Raw genomic sequence first — 27,446 nt, 5'->3', positions numbered from 1 at the left:
CTAAAGTGCTGCGAGATTTTTGAAGTGTGCCACCACTGCGAATATCCATACATAAGTGAAGTCAGACTAGTAGTTTAATCGGTTCTACCTTCCTAGAGCATTTGGAAATTGTAACTGGTGTTACCGGTAACTGTCAGTAGTTACCAAGGCATTTGGAAAATGTGATCTAAATAATCAACTGCATTTAAAAATCACTGTTATGACATCACTGGTTGTCCTATGGTACTTACCAAAGTAACCATGTGTGTCACCAAATTTTTAAATTATTAAAAGTATACTATGATAAAAAAAAGGTTGAGAATCACTGATCTAATCATACATCTAATAATAATTTAATAATAATTTATAATTATTATATATTTACTTTAGATATATAGTATTATTTATTAAAGTTATTCTTTTACATATTTTTTTCAGTTTGGATTTTATCATTCCTGAATTACCCGAAGGTCAGAATCTTACTCTGAATATTTTAACAACATGGGGTGATAAACATTATGTTGGTTTGAATGGCATTGAAATCTTCTGTGATAATGGTCATTTAGTAGAAGTTGAAAAAGTATGAGTTTGAAATAAATAATAAATAGAACTAATTTATAGTACTATGTTGTCCCTATTAAAAGCTATTCCTAGCTTTTTCTATTTCTTTGGTTAAAACTGTGGAAACCTCTGCCCCATTATGGCACTGTATTTTTGTTACTGACAAGTTGGATCAGTCAACTGAGTTTTTTAATAATAACTACATTTTCCCTAATCATTTCTACAAGTTTCTGCACTAGTTTAAATATATATTGTAAAACTATTTATAGCTACAGCAACAGTGAGGACTTAATTTACAGTACTTTTTATGTAAAAAAGGAAACAGAATTACAATCCAGTGTTTTTGTATGGAGTATTTCCTTAAAACTGGAATAAGTTTATATACAGTGGTACCTCACTCTTCAAATTTAACTCATTCTAGGAGTCCGTTTGAACTCTGAATCATTCAAACTCCAAAGCAATTTTTCCTATTAGAAATAATGGAAAGCAAATTAATCCATTCCTTGACCCTAACTGATACTCATTTCAATAAACTTAAAATGACAAATTATATATACGGTATTTGCCATTTTTAATTTTTACCTTAAGTTATAACTTAAGATAAAAATAGCACAATTGAAGATCCTAGTAATAATTTAAAACATCAAAACAATAAATAAAATATGTAAATAATGTATAATAAAATGAAAATTGCATTTACTGGTTACACACCATCGACTTCATTTTACACATGTTATCTTAAACATGGCCACCAGATCTGCCACACATGTATTGCTTTCATGCTTCACAATAAGTTCCTTTTTCATCTTATCACACAAAAATACACAAAAACTTTCTGCTCAACTCAATGTAACCTTTTTCAAGACTTCCTCTTAATTGTTTCCACACAATTCTCAGGTACTATGATTAATAAGAAAAGGTTAAAGGTTATATTAGATTGAGCAGAAAGTCTTTGTGTATTTTTAACAGTTGTTGTTACTTAACATAGATGTATGATTTAACTATAACAGTTGAGTATTTTAACACATTATTGTAATTTGTTAAGAAGCTTATTTTATGCTTTCAGTGTATTTTTCATTCTATGCACAGTTCAAACTTTGAAGCATGGTTCAAATCCAAAGTGAATTTTTGTGGAATTTGGTATTTGAACTCTGAAGCATTCAAAGTTAGAGTTGTTTGAAGTACAAGGTACCACTGACAGTAAATAATAGCCTTAATTATTAAAGTCCAGTGGGCTTATACTAGGGACGATATAGTAATTATATTAATAAACATTATTTATACATTAAATATTCTTATATAAAGTGAAATATTGTACTTTTGGAATTAGAAAAATATTAAAATACTTAAGTCTATTCTTTATTTATCCTAGATATAACAATCTAATTTAGGGGAAAAATTAATAAGTGTGATTAAAGAAGTTATTAATCCGGTAACATAAATATATATCATCTTGTTTTTAGATTAGGTTAGATTTTTTCCTAAATATTGAAATCTGATGATAATTTTTAATTGTACAAAAAATATTTTTGTAATAAAATGTTAAACATTTTCCTTACATAAAATTGTGAAAATTAATACGCGAAATCCTATTCCAAAAGAAAATTCAGCAACTAACTAAGAAGTTGATAAATGTAGGATAAGTGTTAAACTAAACTAGTAGAGAATCTCTATAAATAAATTAATGTCAGAATATCCCTGGAATTTTTTAGCATGAAAAATTATAATCAACTAAGATGTCTTCAAGAATTTATATTGTCTGAATTTCTAATACAGTAATTACTTTCATTTCAGCATAAATGAAAGATTCTCTAAGTTGTGAGCTGGAACTTAAAAATATTAAATCACATATTCCACACTATTTCCAACAAAACAAATTTAATGAACCAAAGTTTCAGCTCCAGGTTTTAACATTCAGAAATCTTTCTAAGTTTAAGATTCATGTTAAATGAAACTGAAAAGAAGTTCAGACATATTTGAATTCCTTTATAAACTAAAAAATAATATCTATTAGCTTATCTGTATAAAAATTGTCATTAATATATGGAAACTTAGTTTCCTTCACACAATAAAAGTTGAGAAAATGATAAAAATCATAAATATAACATAAATATTTATTATTCATTTTTTATTCTTAGAGATTTTCTCCTAAATACTCTAATGCAATGCTAATAATAATTAATTATTTAAAAATGTACATTGATAAACATTAGGTTATTTTTCCAGTCGAGATAAAAATAAAAATGAGTCCAATTTTAACTTAAAATTTCTTATATATGCTCATTTTATTTATATATATACAGTAGAGTGTTGGTTAACCGAAAGCTTTCCAGTCGGACCGTGTCGTGCTGAATCAAACATTTTTGATACTAGATTAACTTCTAAAGTATAATTTTTATATTTTTCAATATATTATTTTGTTTGTATAAAATAAAGAAATAATTTTTAACAATACAATAGCATCAATTATTATTATAAAAATTTTCGTTAGACTTAAAATTGACAAAAATTCAACACAAAGTGACACGCAATGGAGAAAAATTTCAACAGCGGATAGGTTAATATATTTTTTTGTACATAATCAGTTATCCAAACAACCCCAGTCCCCAATTGATTCAGATAAACGACGCTCTACTGTATATCTGTTTGTATGTACAGGAGGGTCTAATGATGTGTTCACTTGTTTATAATCGATCAGCGCAAATCGCAACCGTCAATCTCGTAACGGTCAAATCGTAACGGTCAACTCTTTGATAACAGGTGCGTGTCTGGGAATTGTAACGGATAAGTTACGGTGGCGCTGATCGATTATAAACAAGTGAACACATCATTAGACCCTCCTGTACTATATCATACACACACACAGCACACACACACACATATATATATATATATTTTAATGTATTTATTAGACATTTACAGTTAATGATATTATTTAAAATCAATATTTTATTTCAAATAGCTCTGGGCAGATCCAGCTGACATTAATATTCTACCAGAATATTCTTGTGATCCACGCATTATTACAAATTTAATAGATGGAGTATACCGAACTCATGATGATATGCATTTATGGCTTGCACCTTTTACAATGAACAGCAACCATTATATTTATATGACATTCAAACAACCTGTTAAAATAGCTATGATTAGGATATGGGTTAGTATACAAACTATATATAAAATCTTATTACATGTAACTTTTCATTTTACTGATTTATTGTAAATTTATTTTTATTAAGTTGAAAATATAAAAAAATTTTAGTTGAAGTGTGTTTTATGCCACAAAAAAATTAAAACTTACATGATAATGATAAACAGAATTTCCCTGCAACATGAAATAATATCTGAAAACCAATAACAACAAATCTTTCAACAAATATTTTTATTTTGTTATAGAATTACAATAAATCAAGAATTCATTCATATAGAGGTGCAAGACATATGGAAATGATTTTAGATGGTCAGCCAATTTTTAAAGGTGAAATAGCTCGTGCTTGCGGAGAAATACAAGGAAGTACAGAAGCTTTTGGTGATGTATGTTTAGAATTTGTTTTAATTGTTTTGAAATAGTTATTGTTGTTTCATTAATTCAAAAATTTTAATGTTTGTTACTAAAGCTTTAATGGCAGAAAAATCTAGTTTCATTTATATATTTTTGTCTTTAACTTGCAACAATATATAAAAATTAAACAAAATTATATGGATTTTGGAAGCATTTATAATGACAAAAATAAATGAATATTTGTAATAGAATCATTTATCATTATTATAATAAATAAAAAAGTTATACTCTGTGAAATATATTGAATAAGTATGATATTTTATGGAATACAGTGGAACCTCGCTTAACGAGCATAATTCATTTCAGAATCTTACTTGTAATGTGAAACACTCATTAAGCGAAACAATTTCTCCCATATAAATTAAAGTAAAATACGATAATGCATTCCATGCAAAAAAAAAATACTCAAATATTTTATGTATAATGTTTATTCAAAGAAAATTATACAATATACATTGTTAAGGAGTGTGAATCATCATCATCATTTCTTCTAGCATGGAATGAACCAACCTGGAATGCAAATTCAATTTGCAGAAAACAAAAAAAATCACAGATAATATCTGATAAACATGCCAAATTCTTTGGCTATGTAAAGACTGTAATTAAATATTAGAAATTAATTAATTTGACTAGAGGTAGGTAGTTATGCTGCCATCTCATGTTAAATTTAATGACTAATTCCAACAAATAAATTTTAGAAATATCTAAATTAAAAATTAATTATTTATAATTATTAAATTTAATACGAGATGGCAGCATAACTGCCTACCTCTAGTCAAATTAATTAATTTCTAATATTTAATTATAGTCTTTACATAGCCCAAGAATTTGGCATATCATTTGGCCTGTTTGTTATATAACGGGCTATGGCTATTGATGTTTATATGTAATATGTCTGAACACAAGTTTGGAAAAATGTGTGATCACAAGCGACACTAAGATGCAATGGAACAAGTGCTAAACACAGACTGATGGAGCATGTGCACAATCCAGGATTTCCCCCCTCAGCGTCACTCATTATGTGAAACATAGCTCATTAAACGAATCATTTTTTTACAATTTGTTTTGCTTGTTAAACAAGGTCCCACTGTAATTATTAACATCAAATGTTTAATATAACTTAAAAGTTTTCGAAATTTATATGATGAACTTAATGTTGTGGAATTTTATTTCAGTTATATTTTAATTAAAAGTTAACATTTTATCAGTGATTTATTCCAAATTTTCATCATTAATTAAATATTTGTTAAATATTACAACAGAAGTATATTTGATATGTATTTTGATAATTAAAGAGTAGATTCTGGTAAAAATTTTATTTTTTTCATAAATTATCTGTATTCAACTTGATTTAAATCCAAATATACAAGTGTGGTCCATTTATAGTGTTATCATGGAAGATGGCACAAATCAGTTTCATTGTAGATGAAGCTAAGTCAGTGAAAATGACAGTAATAATTTCAACTTCATTTTAAATGGAAACTTCCAACTTTTTATTGCATATTCTAATTCTACGTAAAAAACACTAATAAAGTTTTATCTAAAACATTTTTACTTTCCAAGCTATTATATATAACAGAGTATGGTGTATGGTGATTAATATTAATATATGGAGATCAATCAAAAAATTACCTGAAGATTTTTACATTTTTTGATTTGGGATCTTGAAACATCAAGAAATGCAAAAAAAATTGGGTGTTTTTTTCCAATCAGTGGATCAGGGAGTGATAAAGAATGTAAAAATGTTTACAGACACGACCTCATATGGAAAATGACAAATTTTGACAGGACATTTATGGACTTTCAGAAAAAATAATCTCAAAGACACTATCTACACTGTTAGTTGTGCTAGGGATTCTATGAGAAGTGAAATATTAGAGGAAGTTGTGATGTTAATCGAATCCTTTTCCTCTATCAACTTTGAGGGGTGTCCAATCAATAGTGCAGCTGCCAGTAGCAGAGCATGATGAAATCTGTGAATCAGTTGACTCTACTAATGACAAAATGAATTTGTCTTGAGATGAACTCAACAACTGGGTTGATGTGGATGAAGCTATTCCAGTAACTCATAAGCTAAATACAGACGAACTCATAGAAGCTGTTGTAATTTATGGAAAAATGAATGTTGCAGAGAAGGAAGAAAGTGATGCTGATGGGTGTACAGAATTTTGAAATTGTAATATCTTTTGCAAAACAGCAATCCTTCTTCACTTCTCAGCATGTTATGCAGCAAGCAGTACTATTTAAATAATAGTTTTCATTTTTCAACTATATTTTCAATTATGACAATCAAATTTACCATTAAAATAAAACTTTTTTTGTTAAATTTTTATCCACTTTATTAATGTTTAAATAAATTTATATTGTAACATAATTGAATTTATTAATGAATAATAAATTAAAAACTACCACTTTCTTCTTTTTGAATCTGTATAGTTTCAGCTGATGAACTAACAACAGAAGAAATTATTTTTATCTAATAAATCATCTTATTTCAAATTTTACAGTTCAAATGAAAAATTTCAGTTATCTTTCAATCCATTTTAACATGTAATTATCAATCTTTACCAAACATTTTATACTGAATATAGTTTTCAAAACTACTTCATAAATTTTACAGGAACTATATTTTTTACATTTGAGTTTATAATTTATAATAAAAAGATATTAAAATATTTTAAATGATTTTTAGACCATCCTATTTACAACAGATGAAGAAATATTGGAAGCAATTTCTCATCATGATAATGCTTTCAATGATGATAATGACATAACCACACCTATTAATTTGATTGTAGAACGTCCTTGCACATCAGATCCTGATTGCAGTGTTTGTATTTACAATATATTATTCATATTTTAATTATGAAATTTTTGATCAATTGATTTACATATTTATAGAGTGAGAGACCATTTACAGCAGCTAGTCCTAGTTATCCTGTGGAATCAAAAAAATCTGTTGATTCTTTACCTTATCAGGAAATTGAAAAAAAAGCATATTCTTGTACTTGTAAGTGTAGTTTATATTGATAAGTAATGAAATTGTAGGAGGACTAATTAGTAATAGATTTTTTAACATAACAATTAGCATAATTTAATTGAAAATTTTTTCATAAATTTGAAAAATTTTCAACTATAAAGGTGTTTAAAATTCATTTTTGTTTTAAAATAAAATAATAGATTGACAAACATTTTACAGACATGCCTTGTAATATGATAGATTAGGTTCCAGACCACTGCCATAAAGCAAAACATGGATTTTTTTTCACATGCCAGAGTATATCTGAGACTTGGTTCACTAATGGTGGATGTCAGAAAAGTATAATTATTAGCATACTAACAGTTGAGCATCCTGCCTTTGATAATAAATTAAAATTGTAATAATTACAATTTGGACACCCACCTTTAGAGCATTGGACAAAGCTTATTCACAGAATACTAAAGCCACAAAGAATATGACATTTGCCCTTAATGAACCAAGCCCAGATAAAAAAAGGCTAAAATATGTTTTCATTATTGTTCATTAAGTGTGTTATAGCACTAGGCTTAAAAAATCCAATGCAAAAGTAAAATTAAAATAAATCTGAAAACACCTTAAGACAAGGTAAGCACAAAAAATAGTAAAATAATTGAGAAAGTGGCATTAACATGAATGTTAATATGGCACCTCTCAATTATAAAGTGTTTTATTGTAAGGCACATCTGTACTACATGTAACTCAGAACTGGTAAGTTAAATTATTAATATAAGAATAACTGATGATAACTACCTAAAACTCTTTTTTTGGTAGCTAACTCAGTGGTACACCCCTTTAGAGGATGCCAGGGTCTTCCCGGTTTGGGAAGACCCTGGCATCCTCTAAAGGAAAAAACGCTAGAAAATTTTCTAAAAGTTTTTTCCTAATTAAACTCATTTTTTATTTATATTGTGTTGTTTCTTTTATTTCTTTACTTGGTAGCCCAATAGTTCAATTAATATTAACTTGCTTAAAATCAAAATTTTTAAAAGCAGGCAAATTTATAAAACAAAAATGAATGAAATTACTAAATGAGTTTAAATTTGATTATCTTCTGTGCAAAACAACACAAAAACAATTTCTATAGTTATGTTGCAAAATGAAACAGAGGTGCAATTAATTAATAAAAACTGTAATTAAGGATTCAAAAATGCAGGTAAATTTAATGGAAAATTAAATAAATAATAATACATAAATAAAAATGATTAAAAGTTAATTAATACCTAAAATAATTAAAACTCTGACATTTACATAGAAATCAAAATGAAATCAAATCAATGTGTTTTTAAACAGTTTAAAAGTTGTTTTGAAATTTTCAAATTATAAATCAAATTAATTTTTAAATTTACATTATTTGCATGTGGCAGTGATGGAATATTTTGCTTTTAATATATATACAGATAAAAATTATTAAAAATAATATAAAAAGTAAAACTAACTTTTTACACGCTGCTTCTTTGTGAAGTGTTGGTTTCAGTTTTGGTGGGGATGGAACTTTTGCTTTTAATATATATAGAGACTACTTATGAATTAACAGTGAAATATGGTGGAAATTTGCATTAAAAATTTTTTTTATCCATTCAACTCTGCTCCCCCAAGATTAAATTCTGAGTGTATCAGTGATAAAACATTATACTAAATGAAAACAAATGTATTATTACCAAATTTAAGATATCAGTTTTGGACAAAGTACATAAGAAACTAATTTATATTAGGTACAAACTTTTATTATATGCTCTTCTTAGTCTTACTGTCTAGATAGAACCTTGTAACTCAATTTTCATCCATTTTTCAATTAAATATTAATCTAAGAAGTATTTCAACAATTTAGTGTTCCATTTATAAAACTAAAAAGTTTAAAAAAATGTTTATTCACATAAATGCACTAAAAGGTAAAAAAATAGAACTTAATTTTTTCTTGTTCTCTCTTTTTATTTTTCACTCCCAAAAAACGTCTATATTATTCATCAAAAAATGTTCCCATGTGATAAGTTCTACATAGCAATTTTGTGGCCTACTCCCAAAGAACAAAGGGTAAAAATAAATTTTTTTCAGCTTTCATAGTATTCTTGGTATTATGCAACTAAAAAGAAAAGCTTGAGGCATTCTAGGAAGCCCATAAAAATTAATAGAAATTGTAACTAAGAATATTTCTAAACATGAGTGCACCACACTTTTATTTTTGGTTGCATAATACCAAGAATACTGTGAAAAGCTGGAAAAAAGTTTTTACTTTTTAGTACATTTATATGAAAAAATGTGATTCTCTAAAATTTTTAATAATAAGTAGTTAATGATCTTGACAGAAATTAATATTAAGGTAGTTCAAAATGTAATTGTATTATTTATAGAAATAATGCAGACAATTTTGAATTTTAGTCTCATCTTTTTAAAGTTCAAAAATCAACAAGTTATTTATATTCTAACTGTTTTAATATATTTAGTTTGTGTGTGTGTTTTAAAATAATGTTGGTAATTTTTTCAGGTTTGTTATTTACATTATTATCGGGATGGGGTGATTATTCAGAAATTGGTCTCACAGGTATAGAACTGATTGGGTGCAATGGAATTGATATGATTCATTTGTCACCCGAAATGATTCGTTTGTCATCAAATGAACCTTGTGAGAAACTCTCAAGGTAAGTGTAAAATTATTTATTATTGTATGATGATGATAATTAAATTTAATATTTATTTAAAATTACTTTAGACTCATTGATGGAATTAATGTTACTGTGAATAATGAACATATGTATTTATTTGAATCCAAAGAAGATCATCTGCCTTGTTTCTTGATCAGATTTAATAATCCTGTAATAATAAGTGGTTTTCGTATATGGAATTATAATGGAAGCACAGATGATGTCTATAAAGGGGTAAATCATTTTACATACTAATTAATTTTAATTAAATATAAGAAGAATGAAGTTTTTATTATAACAAAAAGTTTAGTTATTTTATTATAAAAATACATAGACCAATGAATTTTGTAATTTGGAATATTTTTAAAATAATGAAAAATTATTTCATTTACACAAATACAGAAAACAAATTTTTAAAATTTTTGTTGTCATCAATATATTATATAACATTTGAATATTTTCTTAAACACATAAGTATTTGTTTGATATGATGTAGATATCAGTAATTGGATGGATTATAATGTAAAAGCATCAAAGTATTGGAGTATGTAGTTGTGTGCCATTGGAATTCTTAAATGACTCATCACAAGCAAGAAATTACATGAAATGTTTTGTTAAAGTTTTACAAAATTTGATGCAGAATTTAATCTGTTTAAAGAATTATATGGTAATGACACCATGTCATGTACAAACAGCATAAGTGTTTAAAGGCCATAAATCAACAGAGGACAACAAAAAATAATGCATGATGTCACTTCAGCATGAAAAAATGATTTCCTGAGTTTGCAAAGAGATTGTAGATAATTGATAATGATATGGCTGATATTTTGGAATTTCATAAGGCTTTCTGCATGCTATTTTTTATAACTACTTGAAAGCATTGTGTCTGTTCTCACATTGTTCCAAAGATGATAACAGAGGAGCAATATGAAGACCATGAATTCATCAGCAGAAAACTAATTGACACAATTGATAAGGACCCAGATATCTTAAACAGTGATTATTGGTGATGAAAATGTTTCTTGTAAGATTGTTAAGTGCAAATGTACTTCTTGAACGTGGATACCAGCCTCTTCACAAAGGCAGAAAAAATTCTTAGCAAATCCAAGGAGAAGGTACTTGTGTTTTACTATCCTGCCTGTTATACACACACAATAAGGGAAAGTATTAGAGTCGTGTCAGATTTTACTCTCAAAGATATTTTTGAAAATCCCCTTGTTTTAAGACCCCTAAATCAAAAATGTTAAAAAATGGAAAAAATTCTATGTATGTGGATGTTTGTATGTGTTTTGGTATCTATTTTGTTTCATATCTCAGAATGAGGTAAAGACTAAGAAACAAATTTTGGTATGGTAACTTGTGTATAAGGAACATCAATGCTATTAAGTTTTGGTGGGTAAAGGTTAAGGGGATGGGGAGATAGAGGAATGTCACTTATCATATCTGGAGAGAGGTTGGACCTAATGATGTTTTTTATTTGTTATTAGCATTTGCAATTTTTTTTATAAAACTCATCATTACCCTGAAAATTAAGTTTTTTTCCATTTTATAATAATTAATAATAATTAAGTTTTCTATAACAAAATTTCAACAGCTGGGAAAGTTATGCAACTTTTTGCTAGAGTTTTTGATGTAAAAGGCCTCTTGCATTACAAGTTTGCAGCAGTAGATCTGCACAGTAGACCTGTTAACAATGAGTTCCACATTTACATTCTCAGTTATCTCTATTTTTGTCTTACTGTATCACAGTTTCATGTCTGGCAAGCAAAAAGTTAGGTTATCTATCAGTACAATTCAAAATGATCTACCAGCTAGTGAATATTTGGCAAAATACTAGATACCAGACTTGTATAGCCTGACTCTTGCAGACCAAAATGAATTCTCTTTTAAAGAATCACAGATTCAAATCAGCATAAGTGATGAAAAGTACTGTGATTATTTTCACTCAAGAAGATATTGCAGAATAAGCTGCAAGACTGTTTTATTAAGTGGTATGCATTTTGGCAGAAAGCTGTAGCTGCAGAAGATGGTTATTTTGAAGGTGGTTTAATTTTACATTAAACCAAACTTTTATAGTAATAGTTTTATAAAAGTGTGGTTTCATTTCAATTCTGCATTGTACATAAAATGTTAACTGTACTGTTTTATTTTACGAGCACTATGTTAATAAAATTATCTCAAGTTATTTAATTTATTATTTCATATAAAAAAAAATTACATTTCAGGTTAAATATTTGTCTGTTAGTTTGGATGGACATTGTGTTTCACCTCCTGAAGGTTACTTGATACGTAAGGGTCCAGGCAACTGTCATTTTGATTTTGCTCAAGAAATAAGATTCGATAGCATGGTCTCTCCTTGTAATGTTGACTCATTACAGAGTTTATCTCCAAGGTAACTTAATTTAAATAAATTCTACTGCACACAAAAATTAGCTATTAAAATTGTAATAATTATTTGATTTTTTTTATTTTGCTTTAGACCAAGGAAAAATACAGATGATACTATTTCAGACTATGAATCTCCAGTTATGCCTCATGGTTGTATCCTTTTATTTATAAATGAGATCTTTGAAGTTATGAATATATTTCATTAGATGCAGGTCTCAATGATATCATATATAACAATATTTTAAAAATGTTTCTAATTTAATTATATCCTATCTTTTACTTTCTTCAGAATTCCAAATTGTGTTCAGAAATTTGGAAATAAACATCTTTAATTAAGTTTTATCTTTTCTTTCTTGCAAAGACACAATGCAGTGCAGTAGATTTAAAACACTGGGCAAATTTTCATCCTTTATTCCAACCGAATAAAGGATGAAAATTTGCCCAGTGTTTTAAATCTACTGTCACTGCATTGTGTCTTTGCAAGAAAGAAAAAAAAATCTTTAATTAAACTAAATATTTAATAATAAATTTAGAGTAAAGAATCTTCAATATTTTAAACATTTTTCTATGACATTAATTTAATAAATATAAAAATATTTGTAAATTTCTATTAAATTTTCTCTTAATAATTGTTTTAGTCATATTTCAATTACAACTTTTATCCACATGGGGCGATGCATATTACATAGGTTTGAATGGCTTAGAAATGTATGATATTAATGGAAGGAAAATATCTCTGACAGAAAGTAGTAAGTTTAAATAAAGTATATATTAAAAAATAAATGAACTTTTAACATTTTGCTGCCAGTTGATGTAGTTTTGCATCATGTGGCCTTTATATGACACAGAATTTATAGCAAAAAACCAAATACACTGAAGGCAAGGCAACAGAACAGCGCAGCACAGCACAATACATATTATCTCAGCTCATTTACATGGATGACATAAAACTCTTAGCTATACCTGTATGGATGCATAATTATTTATTTGAAGTTACATATACATATTAACTGATATTCATATGGAGTTTGGCCTTGACAAATGCAAAACATTTCATATTGAGAAAAAGAACATTGCACTTGGAAATAGCAACTTCTTTGAATCCACAGATGAAGGTCTACAAACATTCCAACAGGCCAAATTCACAGATCATGCATAAATCAGATTGTGTGTTTTTCATTCATTTTAAAGCAGTTAACACATATCATTCCAGTACTCACATATTCATTTGAAGTTATACATTCAAGACACAGATCTAGAAAGGACAAGGTCCCAAAGACATAGTAAATATTCACTATAAACAAATATAAACACTTTAGGGTTTTTTTTTTACAGAAAACAAGAAACATCAAAATTACACAAAGCAGTAACTCTTGCAAGCAAAATCAATACACCATTAAATGTATGCAACACTGATCTGTATCTGATACAGTAAACAGAATGCACAGATAACATGAAGGAGTTCCACATTAGGCATCCTAACAATCTCAGCTAGGATTACATTGACAAAACTGCATTAGATTGCTGACTGGCTTTGGGATGACTCTTTGGAAAGATTGAATGGAGTTTCAATAAAAAAAATGGCTGACAATATTTACATGATAAAAAGTGTGAAGACATTTTAATTTCTTCTACAAATTTTATTATGCCCAATCACAATCTTCCGTTGCAGTCTGTTGTAAGATGAAAATGGTTTATGATTGCTGTAAAAGACTAGGTCATAAATACAAGAAACTATGGAAACATCTTAAAAGACAAAGCACTTCTATGGCCTCAAGCATAATATGGTATTTCCTACAACACATCATATTGGACTGCATGCTTTTAACACAAGTTGATTACTTACATTGACATATATATATATATATATATAACCAAATACATACATACATACATATATATATTTGGTTATGTATAATCAATTCTTGGTTTGTCCTTTATACAAATCTTTATTCTTACACTGATCTGGACCAAAATTTGTTTGAGTATTACTTAGCTTAGTGTCAATTCCAGGGTCTATATATTACCACAAAATATTGGGGTGGTGTATAGATTCTGCATTCTTTACACATGGCAAAAATAATAAATATATGCTAACAGATGGCACTAATTATTGTTGGTTTTTTGATTGTTGATAATAGAATGTTGGTTAGCCTGCCAACACTTGCCTAAAGGCATCATCACTGTGGAATCATGTTAAAAAGTTGTCCCTTTAGATGAGGGTCCATCTATTGGGAGACAAATCTGCAGAGAATTTTGCTAAACAAGTTTTGCATTTCAGTGATGACAAATTCACTAAAGATCCAGATACTAATTTGATAACACTTACTAAATAAACCACAAATGGATATATGAGAGAGAAATATTGGCATCTAAAAACAAATGTATTGCCAAATGTACACCTGGTGGAGTTTTTAAACTCCTTGAAACCAGCTGGACTACCTCATAATCTAGATCTGTAGGTTGGATCACCAAAATTATGCAACAGGACAAGAATGTTCAGGCTTGTGGGACAAAGATAAAAAATCAATTTTTTTGTTTTTTTAGTTTCATTATTTTAAACACTCAGGTCAATAAATGCACATTTTAGTTACTAGGATCATTGTTTTTACCATACTCTCTCAATTTCACATCCCATCCAAAACCTGAACAATGCCAGTCACATGTCACTAATAGCAAATACAATACATCAACAGCTTGCACACAAGCACAAAATATTACAAATACAGATCTCAGATGGTTGTAGAAAATAACAAACACAAAATAATCCCCTGCAACAGACCAAACATCATATTCATTGACAAAAATTAAGCTTTATTTTGTTTAACTTTAAACTTTTCAATAATTCACTTCTTTTCATGATATGTATGTCAATCAGCCAGATCTTGTTTTTTAAGATTCTGCCAAATTATGCAAACAAGATCTGATTGTAAAGAATACTTTAGTTAAGGATTTTATAAATTATATTTTTTCATGCATTAAGTATTTTTAAACTTATTTATTTTCAAAATGCATTAATTTATCTATGTGCAAATGTATATATTAGTATCCATTGATTTATGTTAAAATAAAATATTTCATTTAGATTTTAATTAAAAACTTTTTGTATATTAAAACAGATATAGCTGCCTATCCCGATAGCATAAATATATTAAAGGATGTTAATAACGATGTCCGAACGCCAGATAAGTTAATCGACGGAATTAATGATACATTAGACGGAAGACACATGTGGTTGGCGCCTATACTTCCTGGTGTGGTGTGTAAAATTATTTTATTTAAATATTTATCAATTAATAATGTTAGAGAACCTCAATTAAAATATTGTGAATAAATTATTACAGCTTACAAGAGTTTATATCATTTTTGATTATCCCATTACTATATCCATGATTAAATTATGGAATTATGCAAAAACGCCAACACGTGGAGTTAAAGAATTTGGAGTAAGTGGTATTTACTTTGTTCATACTAATAATAATGATGTATTTTATGATTAATTAGCTGAAAAATTCTAGAAGATATTAGTATGTGTAATAATCTATATTGAATTGAATCTATTTTTTAAAAATATAATTTATGATAATATAAGTGTCATAACTTAAAAATAATGTAAAGCAAATTAATAATAATAAACATTGTCAAAAACGGACCTTTTTTCAATGCTTATGAAACAAAATTAATATTTGAAACTTTAATACACCATAATGCACAAAATTTTATTTAATTTTCTAACCATCTTACAGGAAAAGTGAGACTTCAATTCTAGAAAAAGAAGTATAAATCGTTACTATGCATCTCAGATAGGACATTGTGTAACTTATAATGTATTTAGTGCCATTTTAAAATTCCAATTCATTTATAACTTTGTAGATACAAAAGCAAATGTTTTTTGTTACTACTATCCATTATACTGTTTTTTTGTGATAAGTTTGCTTTATATATATATAATTTGTTTTAATTTGCCTGTAATAAATATTTTTTATGCTGATATATTAAGTATGAATGTTTATTTTACAGCTATTAATAGATGACCTGTTAGTTTATAATGGTGTGTTAGCACAAATACGGCCAGGATTTGAAACTATTCCTTATCATACCATTTTGTTTACAACAGACAGAGAAATTTTAAACAAAGAAAAAAATACTGTTGTTAGGTATGATTATAAATTAAATAATTAATATTTTTACAGATATTTCATTTATTTAGAACAATATTTAATAATCCATTAACAGGAATCAAGATGTAGATCATTCTGTACAGTTAACAAATAAAACTGAATTGCATACAAAAGGAAGTGCTGAAATTGCAGATCAAGGTAAGTAGAAAATATACCATTAAAATTAAAAATTATAACCTGTGTATATATAGTTTTATGATTGAAAATGAACTTTGAACTTCTCTTGAAAAAGTTTAATTACATGGATTAATAATTCTCTTCAATACTGAATCAGTAAATAATTTATACACTGTCCAGTCACATTAATGAGACCACTTTTTGCAGCACGGACTGCTGCCAGATGTGCAGGAAGAGAGTCAATGAGGTTCTGGAAGGTACTCGTGAGGATGTAGAACCATGCCGACTCGAGTGCGTGGTTGAGGATCCATGGCATGAACAACCCAATCGAAGTGGTCCCACAGGTTCTCGATTGGGTTTAAGTCTAGGGAGTTTGAGTTTACCATGCTCCTCTGGCCACCATTTTCGTGCTCTTCGAATCATGCACATACACTGCGAGCTGTATGACATGTTGCATTGTCCTGCTGGTAGATGCCATCGTTCTGAGGAAAAACAATCCGCATGTAGGGATGAACATGGTCTGCAAGGACAGATGCGTACTTCTGTTGATCCATCGTGCCTTCCACAATGACGAGTGCACCTGGAGAATGCCACAAAAACATTCCCCAGACCATATTGGACCCTTGTGGCAATTGTTGCAGGGTGTTTGCTCTCTGATGTCTCACGCCGTATACATCAACATCCATCTATCTGATGGAGCATAAAATGTAATTCATCAGAAAAAGCCACCTGTCGCCACTCAGTGGATGTCCAGTTGCCGTACTGGCATGCAAATTCCAGCCTTCATCACTGATGAACAGTAGTCAGCATAGGTGCTTTAACCAGGCATCTGTTGTGGAGGCCTATATGCAGCAACATTCACTGAACCATCATTGAGGACACACTTTTGGTAGCTCTTTGGTTCATCTGGGTGGTCGGTTGGTCAGTGGTTGCACATCTATTTGCCAGAACACATCTCCTCAACCGTCGTTCACCTTTGTCATCTATGGCCCATGGTGCACCACATTTGCAACGTCGCTGATTTTGGATAGTGCCATTTTGTCACGAACAGTTTACAAAATTAGCCGTTTCAGAAATGCTTCCACCTTTGGCCCGGAAGCCAACAATCATGCCCTTTTGGATGTCAGATAAATGGCGTCGTACATCCATTATGCCAAGGATTGCAATGTGTTTTACTTACCTTGGATACCCTTTATATACCCACCACTGCAATCTGTTGCTACCTGCCACCTGTGATTAGTTATTTCATGTTGATGTCGACAGTAAGAGGTGGTCACATTAATGTGACTGGACTGTGTATTATTTTAAAGATTTTATAAATCACAGTATAACCTTGATTTATGAAAGTTTCACTTCTGAGAGCTTATCTCATTCCTGAAAACTTGTAAATAGGGATGAGCTTATCCATTACTTCTTATAAAGGAAGTTTGATTTGATTTGAGAGATAATCTCTACTTTATTACTGATTAAGTACTTTAAAGCACCTACTTACCTATCAATCAATGATTCTAATTGAATTAAAATAAATTGTTGATTAGTTCCTTTACTTATATAAATGAGAAAAGCAAATAAATAAAGAAATGCTTGAAATCTTTATACAATAGTAAAAAGACAATAAGCAGAAAACAATTATAATAAAATAGTTCTAATTAAAATTAGAAACCCTTCTACCAGTGATTATGCAGTTTATCTCTACATTGTAAGTTAACTAATCATATTAGAATGAAAGGCAATATATTCCTAGCAAACAAATAATATGGAGACTACATCTTACGAACCATCTAATCATAGCATAGGAAAATTTCAGTTTCATCACGATTGCAATTAGAATATTTTCTCTCATAAATTAAGAGGAATAAAATGAGGCAGCTGTATATCAAATATTTTGAAATCAAGGTTGCACTGTATTGTGATAATTCATTTCTTTGAATTTTATAACATTGTTTACTAATAATCAAAATAATTTAATCTAATAATTGTATCTCAAATAGCTCTGAGGCCAACGACGGGTGTGGGACCAGCCTGTCGGAACAGGAGGTGAGATTACTCTTTCCAGAATCAAAGTACAAGCCATCACTGTGATATATCCTTGCACAGGTGCCTCAAATAGGACATTGCACAACTTTTAGAAAAGAAGTGTGATTTTAAAACAACACTAAATATTAAATATCACTTTTTGTACCTACAAAATCATGTTTTGTTACAATATGTAAATTTTGTATCTCACATAAATAAGCACTTGGATTCTATGTTGTTAATAACTAGCAAGATTTAATACTTGCTAAATTTATTTTATGTTACAAAACTATTATTTCTAGAAGATTAAAATATTCTATAAATCCTTTTGTTTTCTCAATTATTTCTAGGGAAGAAGATTGTGCTATAATTATTCAGAGTAAACAATAAAATTTTTTATAAAAACTTTTGTGATATACAGTAATTTCATTATTAGAAAAGATATTGTATTAATGCAGTATTTTTCAACTTTTGATAAAGTAGGGGTACTGCTATTAAATGTAGTTAGTTAGTATGAAAAATTCAATAATACAGCACTGATCATCCCATCACCTATATTTTGTGACACCCAAGTGTACAAGAGCACTCTGGTTGAAAATCATAGACTATCATTATATTATACCAATCAGACTCTTGTTATTATATTACAGTGGTCATTTGCTGACATAATTATCTGAAATTATAATTATTAAATTTTCAAATTCTATATTATTATATCGGCATCTCGATTTAATAATGTAATCATAATTTTGATTTAAATCTTTCTTTTTTAGTTATTAAAACCTTAAAATGTATTGTCTACATCAGGGCTTCCCAAACTGTGCGCCGCGACGCTATCCTAGGGGAGTCGTGAGACGATACCCACAGATCGCCTGCACGCGACATAGTGAGTGCGCGGTGCATGCGTCTCATTACCACGCTCTTTTGTTCAGTCTTTTGTTTTCGTCGATTACAAGCGTTGATGAATCAGTGTGTTGTATTTAATTTACGCATCGTAAAATGCATAAGTTTATTCAAATAAATAGAAAACGTGTTGAAGTCTCAGGAAAGAGTACAAAGGAAACTGTAAAAAAACGAAAAAAGTACAGAAAATATAATAACCAATATTTAGATTTTGAGTTTACCTACGTTAGCAAAGGAAATGTGGAACAACCCCAATGTGCTGTTTGTTATAAGGTGCTGGCAGCTGAAAGTATGCTTCCTAATAAATTGAATCGTCATTTAGAAACAACTCTCAGTAATTTACAAGGAAAACCGCGAGATTTGTTTTCTAAGAAAATTGCGAGAACTGAAAAATCAGTCGACGTCTTTTTTTTCCAGATCATCTATTCCCTCCAAAGCACTGCTCGCCTCTTACAAGGTCACTCACCGTTTTGCCAAATGCAAGAAACCACACACGATTGCTGAAGATCTTACCCACAACGATTGATATGGTATCAGTGATAATTGGAGAATTGGCTGATCTTTGAATAATAAAGTAATTTTAATGTCTGATACACAACTTCCCGTAGGTACACGCAGGTATCTTCTTTTAGAAGGACGTCGAAAAAATTACAGCCTGTAAAGGGAGTCGCAGTCTAAAAAAGATTGGGAACCGCTGGTCTACATGCTTGCTTGCTAATTAATAATGTCTAGAGCCAAGGACACTCAAATATGGCACTAAGAAAATTTTATGCAGTTGCTAGGTCAATTCTGTGTGATTCTTTGTTGGATTCTGTGTTCTATGTCATTCTATTTTAATCTAGGACTCACCAAGTACAGCAAGACCCTCGCTTAACGCAGGGGATGTATTCCTAGACGACAAAGTGTTAAAATGACCTCGTTTAACAGAGGGGAAAGGGGGAACATGCGACCAAAAATAAACAAATTTTACTTTAATTTTGAGTTATATTATTATACAAATTAATATAAAAATACATTTCTTTGTGCATGTGTTTGTTAAAGTTCATTTTTTGTGATGAAGGCCTTGACTTTTCTGAAATTCTTGTTTTTTGCAATAAAGTCATGAAGTTTCATTTGTCACTTTTTCTTTCCTTAAGCAAATGTTGGTAGCAGAAGATCGCATCCAAAATGCCTACTTTTGCTTTTGCACTTCTTTCAAAATCTGGATCATTTGCTAGAATTTTACCAACAATTTCGGTTATCGTTGATCAAATTGTAGCAAATTTTTACTAAGGAAATCCGTAGAGAAATTTTTTGAGTTCTTCATTTTCAGAATCTGTTTTCTAGTTCTACATGAATTCCTTGATCTTTGAAAACTAGCAGAACATTGTTGGTAAGGCTCTCACCACAAACCTGCTGTAACTCCTCAATATCCTGCTGTATCAATTAGGTCGACAATTTGGTCAACTTAACGATACAGCCTATAATTATACAGTGATAGGCTCTTCTCATTGAGAATTCTTGGATACCTTCAGCCATAACTTCTTCCACATTTTGTTCATGCATTTATTAGTTAATTCTTGCCAAGCAAAGCTGATATTGCCTGTGGCATCCATGATGTTATATTTTTTTCGAAAATTGCACCAAACAAAAATAGATTTAAAGAAAGTACACCTTTTTACCACCTTTTGCTGATTGGCTCGTGTTCTTAAATAATCGTATTATATATGAATCAATGAAATGCAGCGATAATTTAAATCAGCATAAATTTTGAGTTTTTTTTTTAGGCTTTGAGCAGACTGCCTTATATTGAATCAATGTTAAGCAGGGTCTTACTGTATTATCAAAATATCTGCTATTTAGGACAATTTTTGAGAAATTCATCTTGGATAATAAAATCATGAACACAAAGGAATGTGGATGATCCTATTTCAAGAGATGCTTATATTTTCATATTGGTACAACCACAAGTCATTTTCTATAGTAGTCAGATAACTTATAACATTGCAATTCTATTGATTTGATTCTGGAATTGATTCTTTACTACAATTGATGCATTTGATTTGATTATTCAGTCATATATGTCAAGCTTCAAGATTTATAACAGATTCAATGAGATTTGTTAAGAATGAACTATTCAATGACTCTAAAGTGCCTGAAGTATTAGAGCAGGAGGTAGAAATAATTAAAGAAAAAAATGGTTGAACTTAGTTTTCTGATCATATATTCCAGAGACGAAAATTATTGTTCAAAACAAATTAACATCTTTAAAACAGAATCTACAAAAATATTTTTTTTCAACAACACAAGTGATTTGATAATGTAGAACTCTAAAACAATGGGAAGACTTAATCCTAGATTCATACAGTAGTGTTGTATTCAAATCAACTGGAACACTGTTTTGGATGAGGAAAGTCTTCCCTGGATTGTGTATGAAAGTGCAAAAATATTTAACCAAAATAGCCTTTCTATGAGTACAGAGATTGTGTCCTCTAAGATATTACTCTCTTTCAAAAATAAAACTAGGCTATTAGAAAGCTTTTTAAATTACTATACTTTTCTTTTTGGTGATAGTGCCGGGAAAAATACAATTTCAGTTATTGCAGTAAGATTTATTTAATTCATGTTTGTGATTTCTAATTTATTTTGGCAAAAACATAAAACAGAATTTCATTCTTTTCTTTTCACCCTGAAATTGATTCTTTTTTTTTTTTGCAATATTTGTTTCAATTCTGGAATTACTTTGAAGTAGAATTGCAACATATCTTTTTTAAGATATTTTCTGAGAATCACTGTTCAAAGACAAAGTAATCCATTATATGATCAAATGTCCCAGCCAAAATATAAGCATTTTAATTATTGATCCTCTTTTATATGTTTTTTCCCATACACATTGGTATTTTTGTAGACATATATAGTACAATAGTATTTGACATACACAACAAAGCAAGATTCAATATCTTATTAGCTAATAGATAATCGTAACTAATAACTACAGGTTCATCATAAATTCCAAGATGAATAAAACTGCATGCATTAAAGACTTAATTCAAAATCTATTGTAATCTTCAGATAAATAAGCAGAACAATGTCTTTTAACAAAATATTCCTAACTGGTTATTTGTAATAATGGTGATTATTTTCTCAAGACTTCATGAGTAACAAATTAACTTTTTCAACTGTCCTTGCAGTCATCATTAGGATATTAGAACATCATATTCCATTATGATTAAATTGAAATTATAACTGCATTTGATTTAAAAGTTGTAGAACGAAATGTAATATATTTTTATTTTTGTACTAAGAGTTTCTATTTAAATTATATTTAAATGTCAACAATATCTCATTTATTATTAAGTTTAAATTGAAATCATAAAATATATTTTGATCTATATCATAATGGAATATAATGTTTTGACATCCTGACAATGGCTGCAAGAACAGCCAAACACATTGATTTTTTCAATAAACTGTTGTTAGTAAAGGTCATCAGTGTCCATGCAAGTGTAACCAAAGTATAACTATGCAAAATTTTCAAAGTTTAGTCATTATTGTCTTCAAATTCCAAACACAAAAGAATTGCTAACATTATTGTATTAATTGCAAAATTAAAACAACATTGGAGACTGAACCAGGAAGGTTAAAAGCTATCACTTCACTATACATGGAAGTGGGGTTTCTCCCCGTCTTTGATCATCTCCCGCTTCAAGCAGTTGCTTTCATTCCGACTGATCTGTCTTAGGTACCTTCAGCCAATGAGAAGTTCTAATCCAGACACCTCCTGAACTTGCTTTTTATCACAGGAAGTAAAACCAATAGCTGTTTATTACACACACTCTACCCTTCCTCTGACATCAGATGTCCAACACTCTACCATGACCTCTTTTCCATCTGAAGTAGCAATTTGAATGGACAATGATATCAGTGATGGATGAGTGTCTTGGTATTGATATTTAAATATGAGGGCAGTTTTTTTTCAATCTCTGATGGCTCATAAAACAAAAACAAAATGAATTTATCATCATAAGTTAGGCACAAACCTGATTACTTTTCAGCATAATCACCATGAAGATTGAGGCATTTGTCTATCTGTGTTTTGAAATCCCCTCTTCATGGAATGTTGCTGTCAGTGACTTGAGATGGGCCTTAACATTGTTTTGAAAATTGTCATTATTCCTAGCCATGTTTTCAGTTCAGGAAAGAGGTGGAAGTCTTCACACATTAAAGGTGTGAAGACTGTCACCTTTCAGACTTTCACCTAGCTTTTTAAACACCCAGCATACAGTCCCAATTTAGTGCCGAGCAACTTCCATCTCTTTCCTGAACTGAAAACATTGCTAGGACTAATGACAATTTTCAAAACAATGTTAAGGCCCATCTCAAGTCACTGGCAGCAACATTCTATGAAGAGGGGATTTCAAAGCTTGTCCACAGATAGACAAATACAATCTTCACAGTAATTATATTGAAAAGTAACCATGTTTGTACCTAACTTTTAGTAATAAATTCATTTTGTTATTTACACTTGTCCTTGTTTTATGGACCATCAGAGGCTGAAAAAAAACAGCCTACATATAAAGGAGTAGGTGGCCTGAGAAGCTGATGGTCACACCATCTGATGTGGTGGGGATCAGATAGTAAAGTCATGGAGGTCCAATCCCTGGTGCAACATTTATACAGTAGAGGCTCTGGTGTCCACAGAGCTCTCCAGGTAGGTCTAACAGTCATTCTTTTCTTTTAGAACTTGTTCACGTATGTGTTTTTTCATCTCTATTTATTAACTTGGCAACCCTCATTCTCTTTTCCAACCCCTTGTCCTATTCTGGATTTCAGATCACTCAGGCATTCTAATCAATGAGGCAATAAACAGCACAGCACAGCCTGATCTTACCCAATCTGGTGGGAAACTCCCCACAGGGAACCTTCTAAGGTCTGCCTGCCTGGGACCACCTCTGACCCTTCCATTGCTAGCCATATAAACTCTGTATGTCACATCAGATGGAGATACTTTTTTACCATCTCCAAAAGGAAACAATAAAAAATTAATGCCTTTTTGTATTCATGAAATATCCTGTCTTGTCCAGCCTGCCCATTCCAGTCCATATTCCAGGAATGATGAATGATCATCTCACTGTCAGCTCATTTGCCCACAACATAAATAGGAACAATTAACCTTGGGCTCTTTTCTGCATCTAATGTGAACTAATTGAACAAATTATTTTCTTATAGTGAGTAACAATATAGCAAAATTTCAGATCGAATCATTTTATTTTCACTGAAAAAAATGTAAAAGTTCCAATAGCAGAATGAAATTTTCAGTATAAAAATATGACAACATCCTAAAACAATGCATTATAAGACTATCACACAGTTGATTTGCCTTAAAATAAACACTGATAATGCAAATTTTGCAGTTGTCCTGGCATCTTGCCATTAACATTAATTTTCATGTGATAAAGCAAACAAAAATCTTACCACAATTTGTTAAACTAAATTGTAAATTACCTTCACAACCCCAAGAAATAAGCCATTTCCAAAGTAAACAATAAATATTAGTACTATTATAAATGTTCCATTTAGAGTAGAAAAGATTTTCTTCTAGTAAGCAAAGACTGATTTAACCTCCCATTGTAGAGCAATTCAAATATCTCATTTTAGCAACCATTCTACTGTATTCAGAAGATAGGAGTTAAAGTTTGAGGACATCCACCCCTTTAAATGGATGCAGTCCCATGCAAACACATGCCAGTTTGTATATCAGGGAGTGCATACAGTGATTTCAGGTTTGACTACTTTGTGCCAAATTTGGCTCCTTTTTTACTTTTTTGGAACCAAAAATATTTTCATTTTTTAAAATAATCTTCAACAGGAAAAAAATAATGGATTTCTTTTAACTTTGTTTGACCACTCTGATATACCACTTTACAGTCTCCTCCTTATTTTGTTTGATTTGAAAATCATTTAGAACATTAATTTGTGTTTGTAAATAAATTTTATTTTATTTACCTTTATTTGGTAAATTAATTCAAAATATTACAGTTTAGATATTTCATTTGCCCTAATTCCCTAACTTATACAATCTTGACTCTGATCCCAAAAATACAAATTTTCAATAAAGCAAACTAATTATTGTTCCCCTAGCAATTTGTTAACACAAGTTAATTTTATAATAACTGCTGCCAAACTGACCACCAGAATTAAATATTACTATTCTTAGTTATTCCAAGATCTGAATAAAAAAATTAGTTAAGGAAAGTATATATGTGAAGACCCAAATATAAGAATAACGAGATTCGATTTAAATTTTTTATTTTATTTGCCAACCGATTTTTGAAAGTTACGGTTAAATCAAACACAGAAACAAAAAACGGAAAAACACCCGACAAATTTTCTCGTAAAAATTAATCATAAACCTTCGTTCCCACGGTAATACTTCCTTGTAGAAGATGAGTTAACTGTTGAAAAATAATTATATCATGTAATTCACCATTGGTCAAAAAGGTCTTCCACCCTTGACGTGCATTGTGAAATCTCGAACCCGAGATCCCGAAATAAAAGGAAAACAAACGATGACGCAACTGGAAAAAAGTTTCGACAACTGTCAAGTGATTGTGTGCGCGCACCGTGGATTATCGTCTCCCGCCATTGAAGCCGTCCATCCCATCTATCTTCAGTCCATTTGACTCTTATATTCTAGCGAACTCTTGTTCTTCGGACTTTGTCAACAAATCTCAGGATTACTAAGGTATTTATCCTACTCGCGATGTTTTGTAAACTCTCTCTCTCCAGTCAATCGAGACACGGTTTAATAATTTGATTCGATAATATAAATAATACTTCCAATTATGTTAATTGATGTATTTTATATCAATCCCAAAATAGACGGGTATTTTTATTTAACTATAGAAGAGTGTGCATTTCTTCCTCCATTATCATCATTCAGCATCCCACGATTTCAAAAATAACACGTATCTATCCGCGAGAAATTTGATAGATTGGTGTCAGTTCCTGAAGTGAACAGGATCCTACGATCCTCGTCCATAAATAAACATTGACCGCTCGATCCCTAGTCATCCTTTCGACAAACGAGGTCGGGCCTCAAGGTCTTGTGCCGTTAAGAGATAGAGAAGGTAAGAATCATCTTCCATCTCCTACCCTCGGTTAACCTCACATATAGACATGAAAGAATTCATTAAATTCGTTTCAACTTGAAAATTATGAAAAAGTTTTTTGTTCATATCTGAATTATGTAATACCAAATAAAAAATTAAAAATATTCCATCATGTTAACCTGAATTACTTTTCTTTATAATTTATGCACTATCTTATTTTAATAATGGTACCAAAAATGCTTGTATTCTGTTTTTCTAACTTTTGAAATGTTAAATTAATTTGATGATCCATCTTCAGAAAAAAATTAAAGTTTTCAAATTATTTTAAATCATAAATATATTCTAAATATAATCAGTAACACAAAAAACCTTTCACACTTTGTTTCTAGCAATTTAATCACTAAGTACAAACGTTTTCGGCCGTTTTGAATGGCCTTCTTCAGGTACAATAAGGTCGGTTGGAATGTCAGTTAGCAGATATTTACGTGACGTTGATGTTTATGAAAGTTTCTCCTTACTAGTGACATCACTAGTAAGGAGAAACCTTTAAACAAATGTCCTTTACATCAAGGAGCCATGCTAATATGTAATCTAATGCAATAGCAAAGTAACAGAAAATAAATGAAAACTCAAATGCTAAATTATTTATAATTTTTCCAGGTTAAGTATCAATGTATAGTCATGAGTATGGTTCTAATGTAGCAGCAGTTTATGCCTAAATTAAAAGTGTTAAAAATCCACTAGAAATTGCACTTTCCATCTTTATTACTATTTGGTAATTAATATTTATCTTTCATTTACAACCAAGATTAATTAAGTTTATTTATATAAAGAAAACTGCTACAAATCTTTCATGTATTGTTATGCTCTCAGTTAAATTTTCCTGAGTAAACATTGCATGAGAAAATTTTACAAATATCCAAATGAATTCTACAATAATTAATCTTGACTAATTTGGGTAATGCTCTATCATCATTTAAAGACAAA

At 29.7% G+C, this 27,446-nt stretch overlaps 1 protein-coding gene across 7 annotated transcripts in view; it reads left to right on the top strand.

Moving 5' to 3' along the window:
* LOC136981130 (katanin-interacting protein-like) overlaps positions 1 to 18,823 on the top strand; it is a 96,690-nt gene extending 77,867 nt beyond the window's left edge. For 5 of the 7 annotated variants that reach the window (XM_067277406.1, XM_067277404.1, XM_067277405.1 and 2 more), the window contains 15 exons: positions 418 to 559; positions 3,503 to 3,700; positions 3,940 to 4,077; positions 6,798 to 6,935; positions 7,007 to 7,115; positions 9,607 to 9,760; positions 9,832 to 9,997; positions 11,989 to 12,155; positions 12,243 to 12,304; positions 12,790 to 12,900; positions 15,271 to 15,410; positions 15,496 to 15,597; positions 16,172 to 16,308; positions 16,388 to 16,470; positions 18,441 to 18,823. In XM_067277406.1, the coding sequence (XP_067133507.1) occupies positions 418 to 559; positions 3,503 to 3,700; positions 3,940 to 4,077; positions 6,798 to 6,935; positions 7,007 to 7,115; positions 9,607 to 9,760; positions 9,832 to 9,997; positions 11,989 to 12,155; positions 12,243 to 12,304; positions 12,790 to 12,900; positions 15,271 to 15,410; positions 15,496 to 15,597; positions 16,172 to 16,308; positions 16,388 to 16,470; positions 18,441 to 18,490 (1,897 nt within the window). In that variant the 3' untranslated portion in view covers positions 18,491 to 18,823. The remainder of the gene's footprint in view (positions 1 to 417; positions 560 to 3,502; positions 3,701 to 3,939; positions 4,078 to 6,797; positions 6,936 to 7,006; positions 7,116 to 9,606; positions 9,761 to 9,831; positions 9,998 to 11,988; positions 12,156 to 12,242; positions 12,305 to 12,789; positions 12,901 to 15,270; positions 15,411 to 15,495; positions 15,598 to 16,171; positions 16,309 to 16,387; positions 16,471 to 18,440) is intronic. The other 2 variants (XM_067277407.1, XM_067277408.1) reach the window with 2 other exon arrangements.
* Positions 18,824 to 27,446: the final 8,623 nt, after the last annotated feature.

This window comes from Centruroides vittatus, unplaced genomic scaffold, assembly GCF_030686945.1.
Source record: "Centruroides vittatus isolate TY-2023 unplaced genomic scaffold, ASM3068694v2 contig_744, whole genome shotgun sequence".
Taxonomy (NCBI): Eukaryota; Metazoa; Arthropoda; class Arachnida; order Scorpiones; family Buthidae; genus Centruroides; species Centruroides vittatus.
Note: the sequence above shows the minus strand (reverse complement) of the source record. Positions and strands in the feature narration are given on the sequence as shown.